This window comes from Mytilus trossulus, chromosome 11, assembly GCF_036588685.1.
Source record: "Mytilus trossulus isolate FHL-02 chromosome 11, PNRI_Mtr1.1.1.hap1, whole genome shotgun sequence".
Classification (NCBI taxonomy): Eukaryota; Metazoa; Mollusca; class Bivalvia; order Mytilida; family Mytilidae; genus Mytilus; species Mytilus trossulus.
In genome coordinates, this window is record NC_086383.1 from 33,804,501 (window position 1) to 33,822,936 (window position 18,436).

General features: G+C 31.3%; 2 protein-coding genes and 1 long non-coding RNA gene across 3 annotated transcripts; all 3 read left to right on the top strand.

Moving 5' to 3' along the window:
- The first annotated feature begins 2,684 nt into the window (after positions 1 to 2,684).
- Positions 2,685 to 4,588, top strand: LOC134690318 (uncharacterized). The gene is made up of 3 exons (XR_010101905.1): positions 2,685 to 2,816; positions 3,732 to 3,812; positions 4,153 to 4,588. It is a non-coding gene; the product is annotated as an uncharacterized LOC134690318 (long non-coding RNA).
- A 3,288-nt stretch (positions 4,589 to 7,876) lies between these two features.
- Positions 7,877 to 11,344, top strand: LOC134691009 (uncharacterized). The gene is made up of 3 exons (XM_063551191.1): positions 7,877 to 8,003; positions 9,055 to 9,229; positions 10,111 to 11,344. The coding sequence occupies exons 2-3, from the start codon at positions 9,058 to 9,060 to the stop codon at positions 11,088 to 11,090; spliced, it is 1,152 nt and encodes a 383-aa protein (XP_063407261.1). The 5' UTR covers positions 7,877 to 8,003; positions 9,055 to 9,057; the 3' UTR covers positions 11,091 to 11,344.
- A 1,309-nt stretch (positions 11,345 to 12,653) lies between these two features.
- LOC134691010 (zinc finger protein OZF-like) lies at positions 12,654 to 15,008 on the top strand. The gene has a single exon (XM_063551192.1). The coding sequence runs from the start codon at positions 12,744 to 12,746 to the stop codon at positions 13,950 to 13,952; it is 1,209 nt and encodes a 402-aa protein (XP_063407262.1). The 5' UTR covers positions 12,654 to 12,743; the 3' UTR covers positions 13,953 to 15,008.
- Positions 15,009 to 18,436: the final 3,428 nt, after the last annotated feature.

Sequence of the window (18,436 nt, forward strand, 5' to 3'; positions counted from 1 at the left end):
GTATAGTCCTTAGTGCACTTAGGACTCCTTAGAAGTGTTTAGACGTACCGAAGAGAATGTCGGTCTACAATTTCCTATCTTTCTTTGAATGTTTTGCTCATTAATTTTATTACATATAATTTATTATCTATTTCTTTTTTTTTATATAAATTCTTGTATTAGTTCAGTCCCATTTATGTATTTTTACGTAAATTTTAGTTTGAAGTTGAATTTATTAATAATGCTTTTACACACAAGATAGGCTTCCGAACAACATTTTTTTTCTATTTTGAGGTATTTATTTATATATTTCTAAATCATTTTCTCATATGCTCTCTATTTTGACCGGTCTTTTTTATATTTTTGTGAATTTTTATTAAAAGTTGAAAATTTCACTTCTATATTTGTGTACAAGGGGGCCTTCCGGTCAATTTTTTGCCCTTTTAAAGTAATATATTTATTTTTGTCTTTATATCATATTATTTGTCAATTAATTGTCTTTAAGAGTCTATTCACAGACTTTAACCGGGCTTTTCATATTTTTGTGAATTTTAATTAAAAGTTGAAAATTTCGCTTCAATATTTGTGTACAAGGGGGCCTTCCGGTCAACTTTTTGCCCTTTTATAGTAATATATTTATTTTTGTCTTTATATCATATTACTTTCCATTGAATTGTCTTTAAGAGACAATTTACAGACTTTGACCGAGCTTTTTATATTTTTGTGAATTTTAATTCAAAGTTGAAAATTTCACTTCAATATTTGTGTACAAGGGGGCCTTCCGGTCAACTTTTTGCCCTTTTATAGTAATATATTTATAATGTTCTTTATATCATATTATTTGTCATTTAAATATCGTTAAGAGTAAATTTACAGACTTGGACCGGGTTATATGTTTTTTTGTGAATTTAAGTTTTAATGTTCTAAATGTGTTGCCACAGTTACACTAAGAAAGTCTTCCGGTCAACTTTTCGATAAAAGAACATATTCAAATACATATTTTTTAATTTTATCTTATAAACCATTATGTAAGCTTTCAAAATCAGTTTTATTTATTAATTTAGCTTAAGCGGTTCCAAAGATATCCGTTATAATACACTCATTTTTCTCTTCCGCGTTTTCCATTTCCGCGTTTTAGACCTTCCCAAAAGAAGGGTCTCACTAATTAGCAACAACAAGCATCAAGAAGCGTCAACAAGCGACAACAAGAATTATTTTAGCGACAAGAAGCGACAAGAAGACTATTTAGCGACAAGAAAACATTTTGTTTTTATTAGATATAAAGAAATTTGTCTTTTTTTAAATATACGAGCAGATATGTCTAATTAAAATGTTTTATTATATAGATAGACGAAGAAATGAAACATTAATTGTGAGGAATAAAGAGATTGTGAAGTTCAGTGGCGGCCCACTGACTGCTCTAAGAGGGGGCCCGCTTCAGTCACGCTTCAGTGATTCCCTATATAAGCAACCAATTCTTTTCCCCCAAAAAAGGGGGGCGCCCCTCCCTAAATCCGCCTCTGAAGTTTATTTTAGTATATTGGTAGATGAAGAAATTAAACATTTGATGAAAAAAGAGATTGAGCTCCTTTTTTTGTTCTTAAATATGAAGAATATGTATAAGATAAAGTTTAATAATGTTTACGTGCACATGCACTTGTTTTGGGGATTGTCAGCCCACCATCTATTGAAGTGGTGGACTCCGGGATTGCATTTAACTTTCTCCCATGAGTCAAGAATTTTTGCTATGCAAAAGCCTTTTCTTTCTCCGATTTAATCTGCCCTAGAGCTTTTGTGCATTTAAAATGACTAACTGAGGAGCTTAGCTCAAAGTCTCTATGTCCATAAAGTGCGCCATTGACAAGTCTTTCTTGCAACTTTATTTCTTTGTGAATTTTATCAATTAACTCTGGAAGTTTCTCAGGCTTCCAATCTTGATTTAGTTTCAAGATGTGATTGATTGATTCACAATTATTGTTTTTCCATTGCAATGGAATTCTCGACTCTGTTTTTCGAGCATTGTTCACGTAATCCCTTATAGTAGGAATAACTTTTTGAGTGAGATATGGACCTGGAAGTCTTCATATTTTCTTTCAATATCAGTAACCTTAGTGAAAGAGTCTACCTCGTATCTGCTTCTATCAAACCGTTATCCCCAAATAAGTCTGATAAAATTTGTTTTGCGTCAAATAATTCTTGTTGTCGCTTGTTGTCGCTTGTTGACGCTTTTTGTCGCTAAAATTCTTGTTGTCGCTAATTAGTTAGACCGTAAAAAGAATGATAACGTTGGTCTCTTTCCCTCGACTTCTACTTTCCCTCTAAAGACATTTTTTAGTAAGTTACACAACGATGTTTCCTATTTTTCCATGATTACTGAACAAACTAACGAAAATGGGAGTTTAAATATTGTGATTGAAGGAAAAGCCACATTCAGATGTGTGTAAAAAGTCCAAACACAAAAATACTGAACTCCGAGGAAAATTCAAGAAGGAAAATCCAAAATCAAAAGGCAAAATCAAAAGTCCAAACACATCAAACGAATGGATAACAACTGTCATATTCCTGACTTGGTACAGGCATTTTCTAATGTAGAAAATGGTGGATTATGTATTTATAACTCTTTGATATCAGAATGCGAGATTTTATTATTGGGATCTGAGACTACTATAACACAGAGATTGGTCACTCTCTGTACTGGCCAGTCAAATCGTATTTTCACGATGTCCACGGATGCGTGCGCATTCGGACTGATTAGACAAGAAGGACGATCAGCCATTGTTTACAAGCGTGGTGCAAAATAATAACATATGTGGCTTATTAAGGCGTTTTATGTATCAGTAAGTATAATAATAAGATTAAAAATGTTAATTATTGTTTGATTATGTTCACAATAGCCTTGTTTAGTGAATTTATAAGCGTAAACTTACAAATGAAACCTTGAAAATTTACCGCGTTTGACTTTTCAGTTCGTTAGACCGACTCGAGTTATTTTGTAAATAGGTTAAATTCAGAAGAACAGTTGGTTTTCTAGATAGTATTAAAACTTTCTTTCATATTTTTTCTTTACACTGATGTATACTTTGTCATAATTTGATATACCAGCAAACTGCTATTTATCCCTTTTTGTGGGGAGATTTACCACATGAAGGTTTTTAAAATGGCCGATGTAAATTTTGAGTCAATTTCTGTTGTGCTAGGGTATAATTCAGTTGAATAATTTGTTTTCCCAAATGGCATTAAAACATTCCCTAGGATTTCTTCTTTCTACTAATGTTTACTTTGTCATAATTTGATATACCAGCATACTGCTATTTACCCCTTTTTGTGTGTGTGTGGGGGGGGGGGGGGGGGGGTCCCCATGATGAAGACTCCCAAATGAAAAATGTCAATTTCTGTTGTGCTAGGGTATAATTCAGTTGAATAATTTGTTTTCCGAAATGGCATTAAAACATTCCCTTGTATTTCTTCTTTCTACTAATGTTTACTTTGTCATAATTTGATATACCAGCATACTGCTATTTACCCCTTTTTTGTGTGTGGGGGGGTCCCCATATCATGATGAAGACTCCCGAATGAAAAATTTGAAAAAGGTAAGTTTGTCCACATTTTAAACAAATCAATCAATTTACCATGGCTATTAGTTTGTTTAAGTATAGTTGCAGACCCTATTTTGAGTATTCATTTATCATGTTTATAGTCTAGAAGCATAAGTAAGTTTTCAATGTTACTGATTATAATTTTATTTATTGTAGAAATGCCTCTCCGAAAGAAATCCCGTTTGGGACGACCGAAAAAGAACAGCCATCAGAAAAAAGAACCAAAGCATAAAATTGGTAATTTATTTTTCAACATGATAATGTTTAAATATTTGCTGACTTTGAATACCAATGAATAAGGTTTACTGTAATATCCATTACTTTATACATAGGTCACTGAGTTCATTGCATGTCTAATGCTGAAGAAAAATGCTTCATTCCCTTTGTCATTTAGGTGAACCCCATCTCTAAGGTGGTTATGTCTGAAGCACTTGTGGTTCCAAAATTTAATGCCTGCTGTCTGTGGTGTTTTTTCTGACAAATTGTTATAGTAGTCTCAGATGGCATACATGTAGGAAGTAAGGTTTACAAGTAAGACAAATAGTCTATTCAACTCTATCTTTTTTTTTTTATTTAGAATGCCAAAGAGGAAAAGATGTAGAAATTAACAAATGGAGTTAAAAAGAGAGTAATCCTCGACAATAAACAGCTGTTGGTACCAGTATGGAGGAGACATCTGTTCCAGTTTCAATCCACACTGAAGATGGAAAGAGAATGAAAACATATGAACGCTTAAATTTGATTGTCATGCTGTTTCTTTTTCTAGCACCAGTGAAAGGCACAGAGCAACTGATTGCACAAGAAATTGAGATATTTGCAGTGAATGAGACACACAATAAAGATGAAGAATCTTGCCATCTCCCTTTCACTGTATGCAATTTATTACAAGTTATCATCGCTGATACATGTATATATCCTTAGCTGTACAGATACCGAAATTTGCATAACCCAGATCAGTTGCAGGGAAATTATCATAAAACTCTCAGTTATCATTGACAGTAATATTATGACTAAATGTTTGATAATAAAAGTATTATTTATACCTGGAATTGTTTTTGTTCTCTCTCATTTTGGTTTAGTTATTGAAAAAGGATGGAATAATGTGTAGTGATATTCTAGATATATTGTATACATTAATACATGTACAAGTTCTGATTCTCAGTCTGACTGGTCCTTTTCATTTCAGAATACTGGGATGTATGTAGGTGTCTTTTTACAGATGTAATTTGGTTTATTCAAACGCCACACCACATTTATTGGTTTATAGGTTTTATTGATATGATTACTGTGGGGAAAAAACAACAAACAAGATCATAAAATTGTACGGCTTGTGATTATGGTTAAATCTATTATCATGCCTTTATTATGTATGTGCTTTCCCAAAGTAAGGAGCCTGTAATTCACTGGTGTATTGCTGTATACATCATATTTGGATTTTTTTCTCATTATTTTGTTCATAAATAAGACAGTGAGTTTTCTTGTTTGATTTGTTAAACCTTTTTCTTAAATAGACCTTGTATAGTTGACAGTGCAATATGAATTTTACGCATTGCTTAGAGCCTTTTGGTCACCTTACAATGTTGATGTCTGTATCATTTGGTTTCTTGTGGAGAGTTGGACATTATATTGCATATACTGTTCAGAAAAAAATGAATGTCATACACTCGCAAATCAATATGTAAAAAAAATGAAATATTTGCCACTGGACGTTTAGCAACCATCAATTAAATCAATCTGATCAACAACAACAAAAATGAAATATTTGCCACTGGACGTTAAGCAAGCATCAATTAAATCAGCCTGATCAACAACAAAGGAAGACACCTTTTCGTGCAGTTTGTATAAAGTAAAAAAGGGTTTTAACTAACAAGTCAAAATGATGTTTCACTATTCACACAGGTCCATGTCTGTTTCAAAATTAAAAGGAGATTTTTTTAGTCTAAAAGTAAAAAAAGAAGGGAAACATGTACATTACGCTTACAATATGGTTAATCCCTTTATATTCGAGGTCAAAAGTGAGACTTGTATTGCAATTTTCTATTAAATGATCATTAAGTGTAAGTCCTAACTAAATACACAATCCGTGAAAAGGAGAAACCATAAATTTACCGACAATCATAAATACAACTGAATGCAAGCTCATAGTATTTCGAAAAACACAATTAGAAAACAGTTTACAGACAATCATAAAAAATCAAGCCAAATTAATAATGAACCCAGAAAGTAATCATTTTTTAATGATCTATACAAATTATAAATATTATAAGACAAAGTCGATCATGATAAACGATATTTGTCAAACAATATTTATTATTTAATTCTATAATTTGTAAATAATATTTTCGGAAGTAGTGTGAAAACCTGTGGTGTAACTACTTCGTGTGTTCCAGGTGTCAAATAAAACTCATTTTAACAGGTTGTGATTTACCTGACCATCGGATAATTCAAGCCGAATATACATGTCACACTGTGACATTATGTCTCCGAGACAGGTGTATATTTAATAGAAACCCATTATGAAACAATCAAATAATTAACTCCGATACATGACATACAATTTATTACGTATTGATTATTTAATATCGCATTTTTAATACAATATCAAATCTGAGACTACTATAACACTATATGGCCGAAATCTTCAGTCGTAATTAACCTTTATTTGGAGAAAAAAAAAAACAGAAGCCTTTTTTCATTTTATTTCAATCATTCATGAAAATTTTAAAAAAATATTAAATAGTATCGATAATGAGACTTATATATCTGAATTCCATTTTTAGTTAGCACGTGTATACGTGTATCAAAACTATATCCCAGCCAATTCACAAATGCACCTGTTTTTACAGGTAGGTAAAACAGGTAAAACATTTGTATATTTGATCGGGGGATTGTTTATATGATTCCTTGATTGGATAAAATAAACGGGACCTGTTTCAACAACTTCGTTTGTCGGATTTATGAGAATTAACAATCCATTCTCAATCATAGTCGCATAGCTTATTTTAAAAACTTTTAAAACATGTTTATTATGAAAAACTATCAAAATACATTTATTATTATAAACTATTATAATATAATAATTATTAAAGTAGGATAATCATAATTAAATCATATAATAATAGGAATAATAATGACAGCATTGAAAATAATATTTGCTTTGTATTATTCATTTTTAATTGAACAATTACATGTCGTCTGCTAACGGTAAAATACGAAACTACGTTAAATTAACGCAGCTAGCTTTTTTGAGTGTAGCCGGTTTAATAGGGAAATCGAGAGTGACCATTCTCTGTGTTATAGTAGTCTCAGTTGGGATAGAGATAGTCATACCACTATAATAAAATTTATTTAAACAACATTTACTTTTCATTCTATATTCTCTAACGTAAGGGTACCCAAATTGCACCTATTTAGCAAAAATAGCAACGGAAATCTTACAAGATTTCCTACAGACTAAACAATTTGTATTTTTATTATTTGATACTATGCACATCTTTAAAAGTAGGTAAAACTATTTAAATATGCACAGAACGTTCACATTATTTATCAACAAATGAAGTGTTTACTGAAAAAGCAAAATGTACTGAAACGTCGCCATGCGACGTCATCAAAACGTCATCTTTTTAAAAGGAGCAAATACAATATGTTACAAGTATCAATTCTTAAAAAATAATAATAGAAAGCATGGACTAATATCCAAATGTTCAAAATATTTAAAGAAATTAATCAAATGCTCTGTTATTAGACTTTTGACAATGCAAATTTAAGCATGGATGCAATTTGGGTACTCCTCACTTCAGAATAATTGATGGTTTGGAGGTCAGTTTAGACCAATTTTTCTATGAATCCATATGGATTAAAAATCAAATTGGTGTACCTATATAATAAAGAAGGATAGGGCTACAAAATAAACACATTAAGGACATTTATTTCTTGATGATAAAAAAAGTAGGTGAAAAAACTGTCAAAATAGGTGCAATTTGGGTACCGTCACGTTATGTCATCAGGAAAGGTTGCCTTTTTTCATGACGTCTCAATAGAAAATTTCAGAAGAAATTAAGAAAACTCAACGTCATAAATAAATCTAAACCAATCATTTGGCGAGATATATTTCTCACACCATTCAAGAAATGTGAAAATGCAATGTACATGTAGCACAATATTTGAGAAAATATCTTGCATGTGAAATTCCAGATACTTTCATGAGTTGTCTACTCTTTATAACTTAAATTTTCTCATCTGAACTGGGAACAGAATATCAAATGCGGAATGAATCTTGCAGGTTTTCAGTTTAAAATTGATGAAATCCTGAACTGCACGAGACTTCGCAAGATTTATGGAGTTTGGAAGGATCTGACTGAAAACATTACAAGGCTGCTTATAAATTAACCGCACAACTCAACATGTTCAACAAATTACAATGAATTGGTAAGTTTTGTTGAAAATACGTATACTTAACTTTTAAAAGTAGATATATTTTGTCAAATAAAATACCAATTTATTTGATGTAATTTTTTTTATCATGGGCATGATGGGTTGTGAAGTTCTCAAACACTGGAAATGCCATCAACACCATTTTTTGCGAGACTTAGCGATCCTATATTCCGTCTGCTGTGATGGCGTCCTCTAATATTCACTCTGTCATGTCTGTGGTAAGATTAAAGTTTTTGAAATAATAACTTTCTTAAACTATCCTGGATTTCTACCAAATTTGGACAGAAGCTTGTTTATGATCATAAGACCGTATCCAGAAATAAATTTTGTAAAAAATAATCCTGTTTATCCATATTTTACTTATACTTGGATTTTCTTCTGACAGTTAACTTTACTTTCACTCTTTGGTGAAAGTTTTTTAGAATTTTTATAACTTTCTTAAAAGCTATATCCTGGGTTTCTACCAAAGCCTGGATTCTATATATATATACTTAATTCATCAATACATGACGTAGTTTCATCTTAATCTACTTGACACAAGTAACAGTTAATAATCATAATGAATGCAGGACAGATAGTCAGAGGACAATAAGTCACAATTCAGTTTTGAGATTATTTTTTTCTTTCAACAAAAACAAATTTGTATTTTTCTATATCTAGTATACATAAAGCAACTTTGTTATTAAAATTTATTCAATCAATATCAATTATGATCAAAGCATTGTTACGAAAACAAAATGTCAAAATGGTTTGATTCTTAAATGGCTTCTAGTGCAAATTTATAGAAATATATCCTTTGCTATTTTTGACTGAAATTTGATAGATGAACATTTTTCTAAACTTAATGTATGTTATAAAAAGAAAAAAATCCTGAAATTTTTTTCCTGTGACTTTTGTATTATCAAGTTCGTGACTTTTTGTCCTGTGACCTGTCCGTTTGCCTAATGCGAGTGAGGCATTTGTGTACTGTAAAGGAACAATATTTTTGATATTCTTCATAGATGTGTTGCTTATTGATTTAATTACATGTAAGTACTTTTTGCAGAAAATGCCTAAAACATCAAATAGACGTAGAATTGGCTACAGGGATAAATGTAGAGCAAGGAAGAGAGTTAGAAAACCCAAAGTTTTGGATGCCCATACCATTGAAGAGCATGAGCATATAGTTATTGATTCAGATGCTGATTCCATTGAAGAGCATGATCTTAGAGTTATTTATGGTAAGTTGTATAAATGACCAAAAACTTGGAGGAAAGGGCCGGAACACAGCTGACTATAGATAAATGCATTGTACTTTATAAAAAGATCATGTTTATTCAACGGTTTCACCATTGCTACATTTTGTATATTTACGACATTCCAATCATGGTTCAGTGATTTTACATATTGATATAATCAACAAAATTTTTCCAAGACAGCTACCTAAATGGAAAAAAATATTTTCTGTTTAAAATAAACATGATAAAAATGTATATAAATTGAAAAGGACTTTTAAACCTATGAATGCGCTGGATAAAAACTGCAATTTTAATACATGTGCATGCAAATTAAATTTCTTGGTTAGTGGGGTCTACAGTACAAAAAAAAAGAGTATATTTTAAAAATGCATTTGAATTTATATATAATTTGTCGAAATAACAGTCCAACAATGTAACATGTTCTTCCCTAGCTGGGATTCAAACTCAAGCTACAGAGAGATTGTGGCACCAAACCGTTGTGAACTACACTCTGCATGCTAGACCGCTTGACCATGCACCTAGGTTCAAGTATAGTTTTAAAAGACTGAAAAAATAATTTGAGAACTGGTCATATGTCATGAGTATTGGGTGAGTTGAGAATGGGTTTAGACTGGTTTAGTAATATTTCAGACTATTTTTACAGAAATAATGAGGGTAAAGTACAAGTCAATTGCATCATGTTTGGACATTTATACACAATACTTATAACCACAAACTACAGATCAAGGTTGAATTTTGGTAGAATCACGTTCAACTTTCTTGAGTTACGTCCCTTTATAATGTTGTTTGCAAACAGGGGCATCAGCTGTGCCTGATGGACACATTCTCAATTTATATATTATCAATTCAGTTTTTTATTGCAGCTACTTCTACAGATACAAGATTTTGGCCTGTACCAGAATTGATAGAATTAGGTGATATAAGCAACGTTCAGTCACCAGCTTACCGAAATGAGAATGACGAGACCAATGAAAATATTGAACATTATGTTGTGTTAGACAAAGTCTATCAATACGATCCAAATAAAAGTCTAGATGAATTTGTAACAACCAAGAAGGAAGAGCATTATTCCACACTTAAAAGAAGTTGTCAGAAGCTTGTTGAAGACACGATATATGCACAGCTTGAATTTATGCGCTCTGCTAAAATTATAAGATTTGTATCTGTGTATGATAGTGACAATCCAGGAGTAAAGTTGATTTGTACGATAAAGAAGAATTACTGTGCAGAAGTGTTCGTTCACGGCAAGAAATTAAGTGATCAACACGACCTTTGGCGCACAGTACCAGGAAAGTTCTTTACAATTCAGCGAGTTGAACGTCTTTTGAAAGTTCTGCTTCATTATGATGTATGCATTGGTAATCCTGATGAAGAGTTACAGAAACTATGTTCGGGAAAAATGGGGTATGTTGAAACAGGTTATGGAGCTTATCGGGGCGACTGTATTTTTCAAACAGGTAATGGAGCTTATCGTGGCGACTGTATTTATCAAAGTACAATCCGAACCATATCATGCATGTTATTGACCGACAGGTGGAAACCAAGATGTAAAAATTGTATTATCTATCGTAAAACTATAAAAAAGCAAGAATCCAGAGAAAAACAGAAATCACCTGCATCAAGTAAAAACTGGTTAACATCCAGAAAAGGAAATAGTCGATTAACTGATTGCGAGAAATTTGAAAAAATTAAACAGTTAAAGAACTACAGTAGTCATTTAGAAAGTCAGGTGGCAGCACTGAAAAAGAAAGTTAAGAAGTCTGACGGTATATTGATTAGTGAAAATAACAGTACTAAAGATATGGTAAATTTGATGACATCATGTGAAAATATTGTTGATTAATAATTTACATATAAAAACTGCTGATATATATGTTCCTGATCTGTTGTAATATATGTTTGTTATTTGTTAAATAAATCATAAATATTAGTGATACTTGAAAGTTATGTATAAATATAGATTCTAATTACATTGACATGAGTGGATTATCGGATTTATCCAATCGAGATACATGTTGAATTATCAATTTTAAAGTCTGTTTAAGATATGTTATGATAGAGCTGATTTTCTATTAATGAAGCAATTTTCAACATCTAGTTTTTTGCTCAAGTTATTCTGTCACAATTATATATTAGACCCCTACTGACATAGTCGAAGAGGAATAAAGGTTTGGACTACCTTTATCTGTTTGTCTGTCCATGCATACGTCAGTCTGACAAATCAGTTTTCCACACTTTTTTCTTCGTTCTTAAAGATATTGATTTGATATTTTGTATATATATATAGTTTTATCATGACAATTCACAGATCAAGAATGAATTTTGTTTAGGTCTGATGATTTAGACCAGAATTAGGGTCCATATATAATGTTAGAGTAATATGTTAAAACTTATTTCTGTACAAAGGGAGATAACTCGTTTATAAAAAAACCACAATAGACATTCTTCTGTAAATTGTTTGAAGAATTTTGTTTCAGGTTTGTTTGTAATGTTGTATAAGCTACTTTTCTGAATACTATGATTATGTAATGCTGTGCATTACTCTTAGAATGCTTTGTTTTCTATTTTGTATACATTACTTTTCAGAATGCTATATATATATAATTTTTAGGCAGTTTTGTTCCAGTCTTATGAATTTTAATCCAATAGGGGACTATTTATTGCCATGCAATACTCTCAGAATGCTTGTTTTCTATTTTGTATAAACTACTTTTCTGAATGCTATTATATATATATATATTTTTTTTGTTCCAGTCTAATGAATTTTAATCCGATAGGGGACTATGTATTGCCATGCAATACTCTCAGAATGCTTGTTTTCTTTAAAGTTACAATCAGTATCAGTACACCTCAATATGTTGACTCATTGGATATTCTGTCCTAGAACATGGTACAGCAAGTTCATTTTAATTAGTAATGTTGCTGTCCATCAGAATGTCTCTTCTGAATTTTTTTATGACTGCCATGCAATGAGACAAATCTCCATCCATGTCACAGTGTTTGAAAAGTTAACAATTATAGGTCAAAGTACAGCCTTCAACACAGAGCCCTGTATTAAAATGAATGGTGAAATTTACCAACATTCTTTTTCCTATGAATAAAGAAAATATAATGTGAGTTATATACATTAATGAGACAGTACAGCATATAATATACTTCTTGTACATGTTGTATATAGTATGGAATTAGGATTACCCATCATGCATGCAGATGCATAAATACAGCTGAAGGATGCCTCGGGGTGGGGGAATTTCTAGCTACATTGCAGACCTGTTGTTGACCTTCTGCTGTTGTTTTTTCTATGGTCGGGTTGTTGTCTCTTTGACACATTCCCCATTTCCATTCTCAATTTTATTTTTAGAGAATATCAAAATGTATGTCATGTGTAAATTTCAGAAAGGTATCAAAATGTTTAATTATCTTTATTGTTTTTACAGAGTCGCGAGTGCAAGACCTCGCATACTGGAGATAAACATTATCAATAACTTTGAATAAGATGTATGAAGGAGGAGAGGCTTTAGTTACAATCGATAGTACTTTACAGCAACACATACACACAGAGATTGTTAATACACTTCATGAATATGATGTCTGTGCTAGAGAATTAAGTCAAAGTAGTGACTTAAAGACACATGAGATAACACATATAAGTGAAAAAAAATATAAATGTGGTGTGTGTGCTAAAGAATATGGTCGAAGTAGTCACTTAAAAAGACATATGAAAACACATACAAGTAAAAAAAATCATAAATGTGTTGTGTGCTCAAGAGAATTTACTCAAGAAAGTGACTTTAAGAGACATGCGAGAACTCATACGGGTGAAAAACCTTTTAAATGTGATATTTGTGCTAGTGAATTTTCTCGAAAGGGTGACCTCATGAGACATTTGAGAAGACATACGGGTGAAACACCTCATAAGTGTGATGTATGTGCTAGTGAATTTACTCGCAATAGTGACCTACAGGCACATATGAGTACACATACTGGAGATAAACCTCATGGTTGTGATTTCTGTGGTAAACGGTTCAGTCATATAAGTAATTTGCAGAAACACATCAAAATACATACAGGCGATAAACCTCATGGCTGTGGTGTATGTGGTAGAAGGTTTAGTCAGCTTGCTAATTTACAGAGACACTTGAAAACACATACAGACAATGAACCGTATGATTGTGATATCTGTGATAAACAGTTTGATCGGTATAATAGTTTAGAAAGACACATGAGAACCCATACAGGTGCTAATACTCATGACTGTGATGTATGTGGTAAAGGTTTCAGTGGACCAAGTCATTTAGAGTCACACATGAGAACACATACAGGTTTCAAACCTCATGAGTGTGATGTATGTGGGAAAGGCTTTAATCATCTTAGTAATTTTAAGAGACATATGAAAATACATACAGGTGAACCTTGTAAATTGCACAATTGTGATGTATGTGGCAAAGGGTTTAGTCAATCTAGTAGTTTAAAGAGACATATGAGAATACATACAGTGAAACCATGTAAACCTTTTAATTGTGATATATGTGGGAAAGGGTTTAGTCATTTTTGTAGTTTAAAAAGACATTTGAGTAAAGCAACATGCAATTTACCTTCGACCAGTGATGTATATGGTAAGGGTTTTATTCAGCATTGTGAAAAAGAAATTTTCATGAGTATACAAACAGACAACACACAACATGAAAGTGATGTATATGGTTAAGGGGTTTATTCACCATGGTAGTTTAAAGGGATTTATGAGAGCACATGGCAATATGTGGAAAAGAATTTTCTTGAAGTGGTGACTTAATTAAAGATACAAATTAGAATACAGACTGAAAATGAAACTCATCAATTTTGTTTTGTTTAAAATTTCTATTAATTCATCATTTGTCACTTCTGTTATCATACTGTTATGTTCATCTTTTTAATACTGGTGAATGAAATCATTACAGTGTGTACTGGCTGGTCATTATTGCGTATGATACGATTTTGACATGCCTACATAGATAATACATATTCATGACTTTATAGATAAGATCAGCAGGTACCAGTCTTGTATTACAACTCCAATTTCTGGTGCATGTCAAAACATGAAGGGAAACAAAATAGTGCATTTTTTTTGAATTTTTTTCAGAACTCAATTTTTTCTGTTTGATTATAGGTTTATGCTGAATTGAAACATATATATAGACTTTAAAAAAAATCTAGCATCTTTTGGGGATATCAATCCAGGAAAGTGGAAGGATAACATGTTTACTGGCCTAGTAAAAATAGCAAACAGAAAGTAGAAAAAAATGTTTTGACTTCAGGATTGTGTAACTTTTTATTCTTCGTGGCAAGACCCCCTTTTTACCCCAATTAAATCACAATTTCACATTAGTACATACATGATATGAACATGATTTTTTTTTTCTATGTAGCATTTTTTTATTTTCGAAGATCAGCTGTTATGCATGTAAGCCTATGGAGCAGTCAATTACAAGACTGCAACCAGCATGTGTAGCCTAAACTGAGAGTTGTAGATTTGTAGCATAAATGTATAGATGTAGTTATGAGAAGAGAAAATAGTTACAAAAATATTGATATTAATTATTAGTATCCAAGAAAGTAAAACACGGATCTATCCTGGTGGAGGACTCAAATTGTATATTTTAATATTGTTTTAATTAACAATGCTGTGATGTATTACTGTGTATTGCTATGTATTGCTATGTATTGAGACAATCTACGAATGACTTATTTAATGCCAATTTTATAGAATAAATTTTCAAAACAACATGCGTCTTTATTGTCAACATTTATTGTGCACACACTGAAATGTCTCTCCTTCTTTACTAATTATAGATATTATATTGATAGTCCTAAATATAAAGTTTTACTGCAACTATCACATAAACTTTACATGATCCAAGAAATGAGGTCAAGGTCATATAAAACAAATAAGAAATACATGTACATCTTACAATCATTCAGTACACTAAATATAGTTGACCTATTGATTATAGTTTCTAAGAGTTAGACTTAACCAAGAAAACTAGACATTGACCAATGAACTATGAAAATAAGGTCAAGGTCATGCCATATAGACATGTACAGTTTACAATTCTTCCTTACAACAAATATAGTAGACTTATTACTTAAATAGGTTTTACTTTAAGAAAAACAGACCAAATTTGGATTGTAATTAAATTGTTGACACAGAATAGGTTTTTGACACAGAATGAATGTGTTCTAATGAACTAAAGATATTTAAATTTACCTATTATGGTCCAATATCCATAATCTAAATACATGGCCATGGATGTATTCAGCATATCAAAGATCTCAAGAATTTAATTTTTTATGAAGTTTAATTTTAGACCTTTTGACCTCAATGTGGACCAATTTGATAACATAGTTCACATTTACACTTTCTAGATGACTTCATGAAGGTTGAAGGTGGTACCTAACACTACAGGGAGATAACTCGGTAAATTCAGCTAAACATTTTAATTACGTTGTATTGTAAAGGGAATATTAGGCTTTTCAGTGATCAAAATTGGTGTTTGTCAAACTGCTTTATAAAATGGTTGGTTCAAATTTTTGAAATTTTTATAATTTTGTAAAAGGGTCAAAGTAAATACTTTGTCAAAATTTTATGAAAATTAAACGAGCCAAATTAATTTTAGTGAAAGTGTTGGGTACCACCTTAATTAGGCCACGGTTTTTTAATTTGTTGGTTTACGGATTTTCTCCATAAAAAAGTCGGGTCGGTCGGTCGGAAAAAAAAGAAAAAAAAAAGATCTTTCAAGACAGAAAACTGATATATGCAAAATAAAAATATATTTCACCTTTGTAATAATATGTTTGTCATACTATTTTTTCATCATTCTTAAATTTTAGTTTGATGAAATATTATTGCTCAGCTGTAAACATCGCATGACATTGTCTAATAATTTCCCGTAAAAAAAGGGGGGGTACACTGACAAAGACGAAATTAAATCGTTATTTCACAAACGAGAAAAACAGATTCATGTCAGTTATTTGACTTAGCTTTTAATCAAAACTTGGTGAAAAATAATAAGCACGAAAACTGATAAAGAAAAGAAAAAGTAAAAACGTCGTACGAAAATAAGTTTCAACACATGTGTCAAAAACGTAATAGACTCGTCCACTGGAAAAACGAGAATATCAGGTTAAATAATCTGTTGTCATGCATTCCCGTTTTATATCCAAATGGACGATAATTTTTTTTTTATCTATAAAACATGATTTGTTGAAATTCAGTATTTTAACTTGATGTCTTGAACGACCACTTGTTCACATTTGGACAAGTCTATTTATATGAGAACATGCATCTTACGGACTAGTGACAAATAAGGGAAACGAACTTATTGTGTAATTGGTTTTAAACACAAGTTTCGTTTTGCAAAATTATTTGCGCAAAAGACATTTCAAGGTCATTAATAATTGATTTGTCTATTTTTAAAAACGTAAACTGAAAGTTTCATTTTTCACAACAGAAAGTTTCATCATTTCTGTTAGTGATTAATGCATTCCATTTCATGAAAAGGGATATTTTAATTATTTTTCAGGAATAATGCATTTGTTAGGGTCGGCGAGAATAAAAAAAAGCCTGAAAATTCGATTTTATTTTTATTTTGAAAATCGGCAAAATCGGGTCGGCGGATCCGTAAACCAACAAATTAAAAAATCCTGGCCTTACAAGTAATCAGTCTGAACTGATTATATTTTGATATAAAGGGAACAAAAACCTTTGGTAGTACGTAAAACTGGTCAATCCTAGTCAATTAAGGTGATACCCAACACTTTCACTAAAATTAATTTGGCTCGTTTAATTTTCATAAAATTTTGTCAAAGTATTTACTTTGACCCTCTAGCAAAAATATAAAAATTTTGAACTAACCGTTTTGTCAGAAAAATTACACTGGTTATATAGCAGTTTGACAAACACCAATTTTGATCATTGAGAAGCTTAATATTCCCTTTGCAACCCAACATAATTAAAGCGTTAAGATGACTTTACAGAGTTATCTCCCTGTAGTGTTAGGTACAACCTTTAGATAACAGTTGAACACAGTTGCTATGTGCCAGATTCATAGATGTGAGCACTTTGCTGAAGAAACAAGAACAGTCTTAACATTCATCAAATAATATCGTCTCTTTTACATAACAAGAGTTGGGTAATGTTTGAATCATCATTCCTATAGATATAAGAAGATGTGGTATGAGTGCCAATAAGACAACTTGCCATCCAAGTCACAATTTGTAAAAGTAAATCATTATACTGGTAGGTTAAAGTACGGTCTTCAACACAGCATTGGCCATACCAAACAGCAAGGTGGGCTGTTATAGGTGTTCACTGTATGGTAAAGAAACAAGAATTTAATATTTTGATATTTATTTACCAAGAAACAAGAATATCTCATTCAACAAGAAATTTGTAGTTAATTAACACTCAACACATATTCTTATCTGTTTTACATAACTTTTCTTATGAATAAGTTTAAGTTTTCCATTATTGTACATATAAAATGTAAGAGAAAATTGAGAAAAATCTATATCAACTAGCATAAGAAGTTTTTGGGGAGATATAATTTGTTATTTTTGGATTGTTGGCTGCTTAATGTCAATTGGCAAATATTCCTTGCCTATTCAGAAAGAGAACAAGTTAACAATAAATACAATGGGTAGATCTTATAATAATAGAGGCAATCCGTGATGATGGTCAGGGAAATTTTGACTGCCACTGGAAAATGTGGGTATATTGGATAGGGACAGAAATTTTGCCTTGCAACAAGCTGTTATTTTTGGATTCTTATTACAAGTTTGATTCATGAAGCACAAGCTAGTTCTAATTTCTACTTTAAATGCCAATTTTAAAATGAAAGCATGATCTTCTTATATTAACAAAAATTCAACACTGTACAAATAAAAATGTTCATAATTATTTCAGGAAATTTCTATGACCAAAGTTTTTTTTTATAATAATAAATGATATATTAAAACAAATCCCCAGCTTGTTTTACAGATTCTGAGCTTTCACAACAAAATATTTTGATGAGGAATAATATATACCGACAAAAAATATAGGAATACAACAATGAAGAGAAAATAGCTATGATCAGAAACAATTTAGAGTTATCTCCCCTTTAGCAGAGATGATAGTTTTCCTTATTTAAGTTACAAGAGCATAAGTATTTG